Below are 12827 nucleotides of genomic sequence, written 5' to 3' on the forward strand. Positions count from 1 at the left end.
TCCTTGTATTTATTTATTTATTGTTATTACTGAGGTATGATTGACATATAACATGTTAGTTTCAGGTGTACAACATAATGACTTGATATTTGTATATATTGTAAAATAATCACCACAATGTCTGGTTAATATCCATATACTATTTTATGTTCTCAAAGCGCATGTGAATGAATGCTTGTTTATCCATAACCTCACTAACTCTGAGTATAATCAATATTTTTCATCTTTTCTAATTGTATAGGTGAAAAATTAACTCTCATTTCTGTTCTCAATATATTATTTTAATGTTTTGTTAGAAACCTATGATATGATTGTTACATAATTAATTTAACCTGTTCCTTATTATAAGGCTTTTAAGTTTCTTCTTAATTGTGCCTATTATAAAGAATTGTATTAAATATCTTACTAGTTATTTTCCATTTGTAAATGGTACATATTATTAACATAGTTTGAATTGTTTTAACAGAATTGTAAGTTTGTCTTTTTTATCCTGTAGCAAAATCATCTGGGAGAATCCTTGGTTTATGAGAATGTGTACACACGTGTGAATTTGCATATGCTTGTATACATGCTTGGGTGTATATCTGCAATTTCCTAGAACAATTCTCTCTTTCCTTCTGCTCCTTCATTGCTGCTTTTCACTTGTGGTTTCTCTTTGTATATTCAGGTCCAAGTCAAAGGATTGATACGAGGAATTTAGGTCTATAAACTTTGTTATAGTAAATTATTGTGACTGCCATTAAGTATTTTCCTAGGATGTATACCTAAGAATGGATTTACAGACTCAAAAAGAATACATATTTTAAGACTTAGCAATTACCTATGTACTATGCAGAAAGGTTGACTAATTTATATTTCATGACCTGGAAATAAGTGAGAAAGTCCTTGGGGGTAGTGCAGAACATGCCCAAAAATGTTTGCATTGAATGGCTTTCAGATGACAGCCATCAACAATAGACTTAAGCACCCTTAAGGAGGAGCAAGTGGACTCTTACCCAGCAAGGCAGCATAGCATGACACAGGCCAGGGTAATGGTAGGGACACAGGGCCTAGATTCAGTCAGACTGGTCTCCTCTTTTCTTCCCACCCTCTATGTCCTACCCACCCTCTGAGGCCTAGGTCAAGGTCATTTTCCTCCTTGAGGTTGTCTCTGTCTAATTGGCTAACTGGCTCCTGTTGGCCTGGAAGTCCACCCTTTCCTTTAACCCCTTCTCCAAATAGCTTCATGTGAGAGGGTTCTGCCTTTGCAGTTATATCTTCTATTCCATCCCTAGGGTGAACCCACAGTGCATGTGGCCCATTTTCAGGAAGATATACCTAGAGAAGAGGCACAAGCAGGCCTTGGATTTGGACTCCAGGTCCTTTGGGCAGGATATTCTAGGGTCCTAGGTATATAGAGTGTGGTTTAGAAGAAAAGAAGTGAAGCCTCCAAGTAGACACATCTTGCCCCATTGATTCTTCTCTACTGAGGGAAGAAGGCCTCGAGAGGAGAGCCAGACACACCCTCTAAAAGTGGGACCTCGAGTGGAGGCCTTTACTGCTCAGATCTAAGGAGATAATGTCTTTGGGCATATTGCTTAAACTCTCTGTTTAGTTTCTTCATATACAAATAGAAATGAAAATATCTTCCTTGCGATTGTTGTTAGGAGTATAAAATGAGATAATGGCAGCAAAGCACCTTTCCCTTTTCAGACGATCTAGAGATTTCTGGAACTATTTCCATCAAGCTGGAGAAAAACAGCTGCCATTCAGGATGTTTCAGTCTTCCTAAGGACAATATATTCATATGTTTTACCAATCATATACTTCTTTCTAAAGTTCTTAGAGCTTGCCTGTGCTCTCCTGTTTTAGAGTTACAGGGAGTGCCGGAGCCCGCCGGCAGAGTCAAACGGTCCCAAGAGTAGGGGTGAGGATGGAGAAAAGACAGACACAAAAAAGATGCGATCGGGAGGGCTGCGGCTCGTGACAGCTGCAGCCTCGAGTTTATTTTCCAAGCTCAATTTATACCGGCTCTGTTGTTTTTGCTGAATAGCACCCTGCCCCACATTCCTTCCCCGTGCCGGATACAAAGTAGTTCTCTCCAGGCCGCACAAACACACCTTCAGCATAAACACCCTGCCTCCTGCAGGAGCTCAGACCTTGGTAACTATCTTTGTCTCGGCTTCTAATGGGAACTGTTGGGAAGGATTGAGTCCTTGGCTCGGTATGTAGCTTGACTGTTCCTTAACCCTTCAGGCCAGGGCCAGCTTCCTAATAAGCCTTTCTAGAATGTAAGGCCTCAAACTAAATTAGTATCGCCTTGGTGCCTCAAGGTCTGGGTCAGGGAGCAGGAGAGCACTTCTGCAGCTCACCCAGGCAGCTCCTCTGTGCCTGGGGCCACAGCAGCTCACCCACATCTCCCAGGGAGCAGGAGAGCACATCTGCAGCTCACCCAGGCAGCTCCTCTGTGCCTGGGGCCACAGCAGCTCACCCACATCTCCCAGGGAGCAGGGGAGCACATCTGCAGCTCACCCAGGCAGCTCCTCCGTGCCTGGGGCCACAACAGCTCCCTACAAGGGAGAGTAACTTACTAAAGGGTCACACAGTCAGTTTGTAACAGAGTGAAAAGCTCAACCTCTCTAACTCCATCTTGTTCAAGCCAACTCTAATCTCATGGCCTTCACATTGATAGCTTCTTGCATATAGACATGGAAGTCATTGGAGGAATTCTGCTTTCGGTTTGAGGTTTACAAAAACAGCCCCTTGCCAGAGGATGACTCTTCTAAGGAGATAAGGGAAGTATGTGTTGTTTATCAAATACTTGCAGGAACCTTGTGACCTGGACTCACATCAGCTAGGGTCAACTGACTAAACACCATCTTCCTCAGACCTCTGCTGGCGCCCAGATGTCTGTGGTCTTCAATCACCTCTTGCCCCTCCCACTTCCCCTCCCCTAGACATAAAATAAGACTGAAATCAGTACTTTAAGATGGATTTAAGCATTAGGTTTCCCATTTTCTCAGTTGGAACCTTTCCTTACTCTAAACTCTGATGTTTTGATTTTTGGCCTTTAGAAGCAGTGGGCACAACTTTGGACCAGTAACACATTCTAGGTCTGGCACTGTAACTAACCTCTCCCATCTCTTCCGCTAGTGCTCTGTCCATCAGACCTAAACCATTATATCTTGGGATTTCTAGTGCTCAAATACACACACTTCCCAGAAGAAAGAATAATATGACAGAAGAGCAAGTGAAATAAAGTGATGTATAGTGGGGTTTTTTTCTTTCCACATAACCCAGCAAGGTCTTTATTCTGCCTCACAAAGGGTCGCCAAAACTTAGACAAAACAAAAGTACATGTTTATGTCTCCTCATCATTTTTCAAATGTTACCACTGAGAGCTATGCAATTTTTATTGGCAAATTTATGACTTTTTACCAAAGACTGAGTTGAAGTTGAAAGATAACCAAAATCCATTGAAGACTTTATTTATATAAGTGAAGTGCTTCTCTCCAAATGTTATTTAGAATTCCCAACAGTCAATTATATGAGGTGCATGTTATTCCCTTCTTACAGATGAGGAAACACCTGATGATTCTGCAGGTAGCATAGCTTCTCGGCAAATATCACCACCAGGGCTCTGGAGTGAAACATCACTTTTTCCCCCCGTTTTGAATCCTTTTCCTCAAGTGAAATCCTAATATAATCATAATAATAGCTTGTACTTTTAAAGCACTTACCATATGCCAGGCCTTGTTCTCAGGACTGTACAGGCATTAACTCATTTTTTAAAATGTTTGAAATTTATTAGTCTCATTGATTTCTACCAAGAAAAAAAGCCCAAGCCCCCAAAGAGGCTAAATTATTTGGCTAGGTGATACAGGGTCATAAGTCTGCTGTCACCAATACCACACTTTGCAAGTGTGACAGAAATACTGAATTCCAAAAATTAGAGCCTATGAAAATATGTCCCTTGTGAAAATTTACAAGTGTGAATTCTCTCCCTTGAATGTCATAGGTTGATTTGTTCCTGAGTATGCTTAAGTGAGAGTTTTCTCCAAGTCTCTTGATTCCTGCTAACACCAAAACGGAAACTCCAAGTCTCCACACTACATGACCCTTTCCAAATAAGTAGGAATACCCTTCTTTATTGCTGTTGCTCTGGAAGAAACTGATTCTTAAAATATAGTCTGGGTGGCTTGAGGTTCTATTCTGAGATGACCTTAGCATCTTCTATATATATGTATATGTTTTTCATTTACAGTTGGGATTCAATATTATATTAGTTTCACGTGTACATCACAGTGGTCAGACATTTATATAACGTACAAAGTGAGCCCCCCGATAAGTCTAGTACCCACCTGGCACCATACATAGTTATTGCACTATTATTGACTATATTCCCTATGCTGTACTTTACATCCCCTGACTATTTGTAAGTGCCAATTTGTGCACATTAACTTATTTAACTGAAGTAATTTTGTCCTTTCTGGCTACAGAAGAGATTTTACTAAAAACAGAATATAAAAGTATTAAAAATAAAGTAAAAATTACATTCAAATATCTCATTCCTGTCCCAGGCTGTTTTTTTGTTTTGTTTTACAACCTGCTGACAAACCAACCCAAAGACCAGATTGCATGAAATGGAGGCTGAGGGAGGGGCGATGGCTGTAGGAGTTCTTAATATTGGAAGCAGAAGGCAGGAAGAGAATTCTATAAAGAAGTAAAAAAGTTTAGTAGCTCCAGAAAAAGATGCAGCCCCTCCCAAGTAATCAGAGAAAGGCAGATAGAATTTTCCCCCTGGGAGTCTCAACACAAAAAAGACTGACAGAGCCAAATGTATAAGGGGGGGAGGGGACAGAAGGAGGGCTTACTTATGCCGCGCTTTTGGTGGGAGTGGAAATTAGGGACCCGAGCTCACTGGTGACGTAGATCTCACGTGACCAGGAGTCGACGTGTGCAGAAGTCCTGCTAGTCTGGTCCTTGTTCCCGTCTGGGTACCAGCTTCCTTCTGCAGCTCCACAGCGCGGCCTGAGACCGAGGAAGGAGAAAGAGTCAGTTGGCCTGGATTTTGCAGGTTGGTGTCAAAATAGATGCTGCTTGGGGATTTCTAGGATGGGGTGGCCTAGGGCAGAGACCTGGTTAAGTCCACCTCTTCACTCCCACCTCTGCGTCTGCAGGAAATGATGACCCTTGGGAAAGGGAGGGACTAAGGGTCTCGGGAGAAGGACTGGGAGACCTGGGATAGTTTAAAAATAATCAACCTCTGCCATCTCAGGCCACTTTCCCAACCCCGACCCTTCCCCCACCCCCCACCTCAGTCTTAAAGATAGTTCGGGAATAATCTGCCTTTCCTATACTCCCTGTCTGATGGGAAATTTGAGCTAACTTGCGCTGTGGAGAGGGGGGTAACTGGGGGAGACAGAGGTGAGAAAGTTTCCATAACCGAGAACCTTAATGAGGAAAAAGGTACGCGGTGCTGGTCAGCAGGCGCTCGCCCCACCTCCACTCCTCCACTCCCTCCTTTTTCTCCCACCCCCTCCCCCTCGCGTTTCCCGTTTGTCCGCAGATCTGCGAGTCTGTTGTTCACCGCACTGCCCAAAGGCTAGAACAGACCGGGAAGACGCCGATTGAATCAGTACTGGTAGGTGAGGGGAATATAAAGGCGTCTGGGGTGGAGGTGGGCGAGGGCGGGACTGAGGTGTGGGCCCCGCTGTTCGTCATCCTCCCACCCCCACCCCCACCCCCGCTTCCCTCAGCCTCCTCGGTTCTGGGAGGGTCTCGTGTTAGGCGTAGTGTATTGTGTTATACCCTGGGCGGGGGGGGGGGGGGGGGGGGGGGGGGGGCGGGGGGGAGTGTCGGGGAAATGGTTGAGAAGCGCCTTGGAAATGGCTGGAGGGAGGGAAAAGAGAGAGGCCAAGCGATGGAAAGAGGAGGGGAGAGGGGAGAGGGGCCTGCTCCTGGAAGCCCTCATTGCTGAATGAGTCTCCCGGGTGGAAAATATTTGCTGATGGCTCAAAAACAAACGGAAAAAGCCAGCGCTGAGTCCTCTGTCCAGAGCGCGGGTCCAGTCACCAAACCTTTGACTTACCATGTCCTCCTTGCTTCCTAGAAGTGATTCTATTCAGAGGAGTAACTGGAGCAAAAGGAAGGAAGAGGACGGACACAAGATGAAACCCTGTCAAAAAATGGAAGGAAAACCAGAAAACGAGAGTGAACCAAAGCTGGAGGAAGAGCCAAAGTCTGAGGAAAAGCCAGAGGAAGAGGAAGAGCCAAAGGAGGAGGAAAAAACAGAAGGAACTTTCAGAGAAAGGCTGATCCAGTCTCTCCAGGAATTTAAAGAAGATATTCACAACAGGCATTTAAGCAAGGATGACATGTTTAGGGAGGTGAATGAAATAGACGAGATAAGGAGAGTAAGAAACAAGCTTGTGGTGATGCGTTGGAAGGTTAATCGAAACCATCCTTACCCCTATTTAATGTAGTTTGCCTTGATTTTTATTTTTTCTGATATTAACATTGCCATATAGCTTTCTTGTGATTTGCATTTTTCTGATAAACCTTTGTCCATTTTTCTACTACTAACTTGTTGCTATTAGTGGTTTTAGATGCATCTCTTGTTTCTGCATCTCATTGTTTATCATATTTTGAACCAATCTCCAAGTTTCTGCAATTTAATAGGAGAGAGAGCTTTACTCATTTTACAAAAGGAGGTCCTCCGGACAGGATAGAAAATGAAAAATGTTACTAAGGAATATGTGAATATCATATTTTTAAAAGGGAAGAGTATGTTTGTATATACATATATACACAGAAAAACATGTGAGGGATGAAAGACAAAAAAGTTCATTGGTAGGATTATGAGTGATTTAAAAAATTCTGCTCACTTGTATTTTTCCTTATTCCTAGAATATACGCGCATTGTTAAAATAATAAAAGTTTTATGACAAAAAGTGATAACCAGCAGCACTTATCAGTTTATTTCTAAAGTCATTGGGACACTCGACATTTGTTGACAGAATTTTAGAAGCAAATGTGAACAAATTACCACCAGAGTTTTATATCTTTTCTTATCTATAAAAGAGAGATAATAATGATCTCTAAGGGACCTTGTGAGAGCTAAATAAGGTAATGACTGAGCTATATCTGACAGGTTTTTTCTCCCATCTGCCCATGCAGGATCCCAACTCCCAAGAGACTTGTTTCAGCTATCTGGAGGCTAGAGAAAGTAATTTTCACCTGTGCTTAAGAACAAATCCAGGCCAACTGGATGCCATCTTTTATGTTCTCCTGCTATACCTGCCCAAATGCCCATCCCCACCTTAATACTATCATATGTATTGGATATTCCTGCCCCTTCACCCAGGTTCTGTACCTTTTAGGCCCCTACCACTGTTGATATTTTGGAATTCTCAAATAGTGAAGCCCAACACATTTCTTCAGGACCTTGAGTAGGCTGATTTCCCAGACTGACCTCTACAGAAATGGGAAGAATGTCCATCTCAATTTAGACAGATATGCAGGGCCACTTGGGCCATGATACAGATATCTGGGCAACTGGATTTTTAATCACAGGCCCCCTCTTCCCCATAAGATTCAGGATAATGGGTCTGTTTAGGGGTTGGACCAGAAGACAAGTCTGAGTAACAGATGTTATGCTTTAGTCAGAGTTTCTCTGAATCTAAAGATTATGGTTTTATCTTCCTGACTTTTGGGGTGAGTGATCTTTTCCAGAAGATCGGTGGCAGGCCCTCTTCACCAGTTCAACAGATACCCTTAGACATGTGTAAAGTGTAAGGTGATGTTCCAGTCAGGTTTGGGGATATTCCCATCCTCACCTGGAAACATGAAAGTACTATATAAGATGGTGTCTCTATACTTCTAAATCTGCATATCTATATATGTATCTACGGCTTACAGTTGTACCAGTTGTGTTATTTTTCCTCTGTGACACTTTTTGGGGGGCCATTCATTTTTCCAGACTGTTCTATAAGTTTGCAGTAGCCTGGTGGTTGCTGGCCAGGCTGGATTCTGGCTGGAGTGAGATGAGGGTCCAGGGGCTCACTGTGGCAGTTTTCTGGACAGGACGAAGCCATTACCCTGGCACTCGGATGGCACTCTGGAAGGATGTGAAAAGACTCACTCAAGCCACACTACTCTCCAGGGAGGTCTGCCTTCGGTTTCTCTGCTCCAGCCTGCAGCATGCACCAGACTCCTAGGCTGATGGCCAGGCTAACTGTCCCCATTGCAGGTCAGAGCACTAGACTTCCTTTCCCCCTTTTTTCCTTCACCAGGGGCTTGATGAGAACTTTTTATAGGGAAGGAGATAAGACCTCAAAATTTATTAACTAAAAACATTGGTTGTAGTAGTCTGTCCCAGCCATGACTACTTTGATATAATCAGCTAACTTGGAGTTAAAGTAGGGGGACCTAGTGGTAGGTGGAGATGATTTTAGTATGCAAATATTTTAAATTGTAATATCCTTGTGTTTATTTGAATGTGTATTTTTTTAAATACTTCTTTATTGATTTCAGAGAGGAAAGGAGAGGGAGAGAGAGAGATAGAAACATCAATGATGACAGAGTCATTGATCGGCTGCCTCCTGCACACCCCCGAATGGGGATCGAGCCCGCAACCCGGGCATGTGCCCTGACCAGGAATTGAACCCCGGTTACCTGGATCCTAGGTTGACGCTCAACCGCTGAGCCATGCTCGGCTGGGCTGAATGTGTATTAATGAACACTCTGTCTATGTCAAGTTATGATAGTTTAGATTTAGGGTGATGCTGTAAATTTTCCTTTTCAAAAAGGTATTCAAATTAAATGAGTCAATTTGAAGACAATAATGAAGTAGAACACAATATTAATAGTGTAAATGGTATACTAATATGGCAAAAATCATTCTGGGGGGAAACATTGCCTTAGCATAATTGATTTAAGGGTAATATTTGGAAACACCTGTCAAGAACTGTGCAAAGATTGTACCCTACTTATAAGTTAACAGGTTAACCTGCTACTGGCTAATGGATACTGGGAGAAGACACTAGAATCTCAGGTCAGAGACAAAGGACATTATTACTCAGCAAAAGTAGTAGTCAGAGTTTCATACTGGTTTGTATCAGTTATCCATGATCCTCAAGTCCCATGGAGTGGCACAGGGCTCATTATGGATGCCTGTACATGCAGTGCACTGTGTTGCAGGAAAGAAACCCTGAATTTGGAGAATTCGCCACTTTCTTAGTAAGCAGAAGCAAGCCTGCTCTCTGCCCAGTGAAAGACATTACCTCATCCCTCAAAGTTGCTTGTGTTGCAAACACAACTCTGAGAAATGGCTTGTCTGTGTAGAGTGATTAGGCCTTACCTCTTGGTACACCCAGTTAGAACGTGCAAGGAAGCTCAGGACCCAAGGCAGATTGCCTCTCCCAATAACAGTTTTCTCTGTGCAATGAATCTTAATGTGAATTTCTAATTTCCTAACATCACAAATTTTGATTTCTAATTCCAAGTTAAATAAAGCAAATAATTCATTATACTGTAGAGTGTAAACAAGACATTTGTAACTCTTTCTAGTTTTTACTTAAATGCATAGGATTTTGAATAAATCCTAAATAACTGAATGAAAACATCAACTAAGAAACTAAAAGTAAATAGTTTATGAGGGACTTTAAAATTACAGAAACACATAGCTACAATGATGCACAAAATAAAAGAAGGAGCAATGCCAATGAATTTACCAGGATGTTAATGACAGGAATAATCTTATACAAAATTTTGCACTGCAAAACTGACAGGAAAGTGTGTTTTTGGAAGTCAGCCCCCGATCTCATATATCACTGCTGCCTCGATAAAAGGAAAAGGCAAAAGCTAAGAGAAAAGTGGGTCAGTACCCTCTACAAGAAAAGTTCAAGGTAGGCTAAGGTTTGTTACTCACAAGTAACAGTATCCAAACGCAGTTATTTGATATTCTGACAACACTGTTTTGCAAGAGCCTTAGCAAAAACAATTGTATCATTTGGTGGATAATTTGGTTGGGAATGGAGTATCTTTTTGAGTATATATTGGCCATTTTTACATCTTACTTTGAGAAATGTCTTTTCCAATATTTTGCCTGAATCCTTAATAGTTTTAGTATAGTGTGGGAAAAGGATCTATTTAAAGGAATGAGGTAGATCCATATGTACACATGTTCATCATGCATTAGTAAAAGAAAAATGAAGGACAGCAGGCACAGTACAATATATAGCCACCCACATAGCTACATACACATATATACACATACCCACAAATAACAAAATGAAACCCTTTAACTTACTAAAGGGAAGGATAACATCTGTTTAAGTGGTATTTTGCTATCTCACGAGACCTTCTGCTATCTGGTTCTTAAAGAAAAATAACTATTTTTTTTAAAATAACTATTTTTAAAAATGTTTTTATTGATTTCAGAGAGAGGAAGGGAGAGAGAGAGAGATAGAAACATCAATGATGAGAGAGTCATTGATCCGCTGCCTCCTGCGCGCCCCCCACTGGGGATCAAGCCCGCAACCCGGGCCTGTGCCCTGACCGGGAATCAAACAGTGACTTGGTTCATAGATTGATGCTCAACCACTGAGTCACACGGGCCAGACAAGAAATAACTATTTTTTAAAAATTTATCCTAATGGACAATTCTATTATCTTTGCATTGTAAAGGTCAGAATAGTTTCTTCGATTTACACAGTCTTTCTTCCATGAACTCTGAGTTCTTTTTCAGATCTTATATCACTAACCTACTATTTGATAGAAAAAGAAAATGAGGCATAGAGAGATTGTCTTGGCTAAGGTCACCCACCTATTAAATGGAATGCCCACCTAAGGTCAAAGCCCTTGTTTCCTGATCTCTGCTCTGCAACAGTTGGTATTTAATAAATAGTAACAACAACAACACGCCGTTGTGCTGAATAAATTCCCATCATCGCCTCAAAGTTTATGCCCTTTCAAGTCCTGGTTGGTTTCCACGGTTTTCCTTGCCCAAAATAGTCTCTCAACTACTCCTCACACACTTAGCCTGGATAACTCCTACTCATCCATCCCATAAGAGATATTACTTCTTATTTTATTTTATTTTTAAATGTGCTTAATGTTTATATTTTTATTTTATTTTTATTGAATTTATTGGGGTAACATTGGTTAATACAATTATATAGGTTTCAGGTGTACAATTCTGTAACACATCATCTGTGTATTGTATTGTGTGTTCACCACCCAAAGTCAAGTCTCCTTCCATCACCATTTATATGCCCTTTACCCTCTTCTGCCTCCCCCCACCCTCCTTTCCCTCCTTACTGTTGTCTGTGTGTATGAAGTTTTGGGGGATTTTTGGCTTAATCCCTTCACCTTTTTCACCCAGCCCTGCAGCACCCCTTCCCCTCTGACAGCTGTCAGTCTGTTCTCTATCTGTGAGTCTGTTTCTATTTTGTTTGTTAGTTTATTTTGTTCATTAGACTCACATATGACTGGAATCACATGATACTTGTCTTTCTCTGACTGGCCTAGCATAATGCTCTCCAGGTCCATCCATGCTGTCGAAAACAGTAACATTTCTTCCTCCTCCTCCTCCTCCTCCTCCTCCTCCTTCTCCTTCTTCTTCCCCCCCCTTCTCCTCTTCCTTCTTTTTTTAAACAACTGAGTAGTGTGTAAATGTCCCACAGCTTTTCTATCCACTCATCTACTGATGGGCACTTGGGTTGTGTCCAGATCTTAGCTATTGTAAATTGTGCTGCTATGAACATAGGGGTGCATAGATTCTTTCTGATTAGTGTTTCAGGATTCTTAGGGTATATTCCTAGAAGTGGGATCAATGGGTCAAAAGGCAGCTCCATTTCTAATTTTTTGAGGAACCCCCATACTGTTTTCCATAGTGGCTGCCCCAGTCTGCATTCCCACCAGCAGTGCACCAGGGCTCCCCTTCCTCCACATCCTCGCCAGCACTTGTTGATTTATGGATAATAGCTATTCTGACAGGTATGGCAGCTTTAAAAAACAAAACTAAAAACAGCTTTATTGAGATTTAATTCACATACCACACAATTCACCCACTGAAAGTATATAATTCAATGGTTTTTAGTATATTCACAGTTATGTGCAACTTATCACCATAGTCAATTATAGAACACTTTCAAGTCAAAAAGAAACACAATACCTTTACCTATGACTCCTCCCCCATGTCTCTATAGCTCCAGCCGTAAGCAAACACTACTTTATGTCTCTATATATTTCCCAGTCATGGATATTTCCTAAGAATGTGCTCATACATTTCATATTATTCTTTTATAATACTTATTATCTGTAAGTTCAGCACTAATGGCCCCTCTTTCATTTCTGATTCTAGGAAACTGAGTTCTCCCCTACCCCCCATCTCTTTCTATCTATCTCTCATCAATTTAGCTAAAGGTTTGTCAATGTTGTTGATCTTTTGAAAGAATCAGCTTTGGTTTCACTAATTTTCTCTACTCTCTTTCCATTCTCCATTTCATTAATTTCTGCTCTAGTCATTATTTCCTTCCTTCTGCTTGCTTTATGTTTAGTTTGCTATTTTTTCCAAGTGTCTTCAGTGGAAAGTTAGGATATTGATTCAAGATCTTTCTTCTTTTTCAATATAGGCATTTACAGGTATTGTCTTTCCCTCTCATCATAAGTTTAGCTTGATCCCATAAATTGCGCTTCAACATACCAAAGTTGTACCCCATAAATTTTGGAATGCTGTATGTAGTGTTTCATTTTCATTCATCTCAAAGTATTTTCTGATTTCCATTTTGATTTGTTCTTTGATGACTTGGCTATTTAAGAGTTTTTGCTTAATTTTCAAATAT

The 12827-nt window shown here is 41.4% G+C and overlaps 1 protein-coding gene across 1 annotated transcript; it reads left to right on the top strand.

The window, feature by feature from the left end:
* Window positions 1–4963: 4963 nt before the first annotated feature.
* TCEAL9 (transcription elongation factor A like 9) lies at window positions 4964–6939 on the top strand. Its single transcript, XM_081125916.1, has 3 exons — window positions 4964–5056; window positions 5549–5623; window positions 6092–6939. Exon 3 carries the CDS (start codon window positions 6150–6152, stop codon window positions 6462–6464), a length of 315 nt encoding a protein of 104 aa, XP_080982042.1. The 5' UTR covers window positions 4964–5056; window positions 5549–5623; window positions 6092–6149; the 3' UTR covers window positions 6465–6939.
* Window positions 6940–12827: the final 5888 nt, after the last annotated feature.

Source organism: Miniopterus schreibersii (genome assembly GCF_964146895.1).
Source record: "Miniopterus schreibersii genome assembly, chromosome: X".
Classification (NCBI taxonomy): Eukaryota; Metazoa; Chordata; class Mammalia; order Chiroptera; family Miniopteridae; genus Miniopterus; species Miniopterus schreibersii.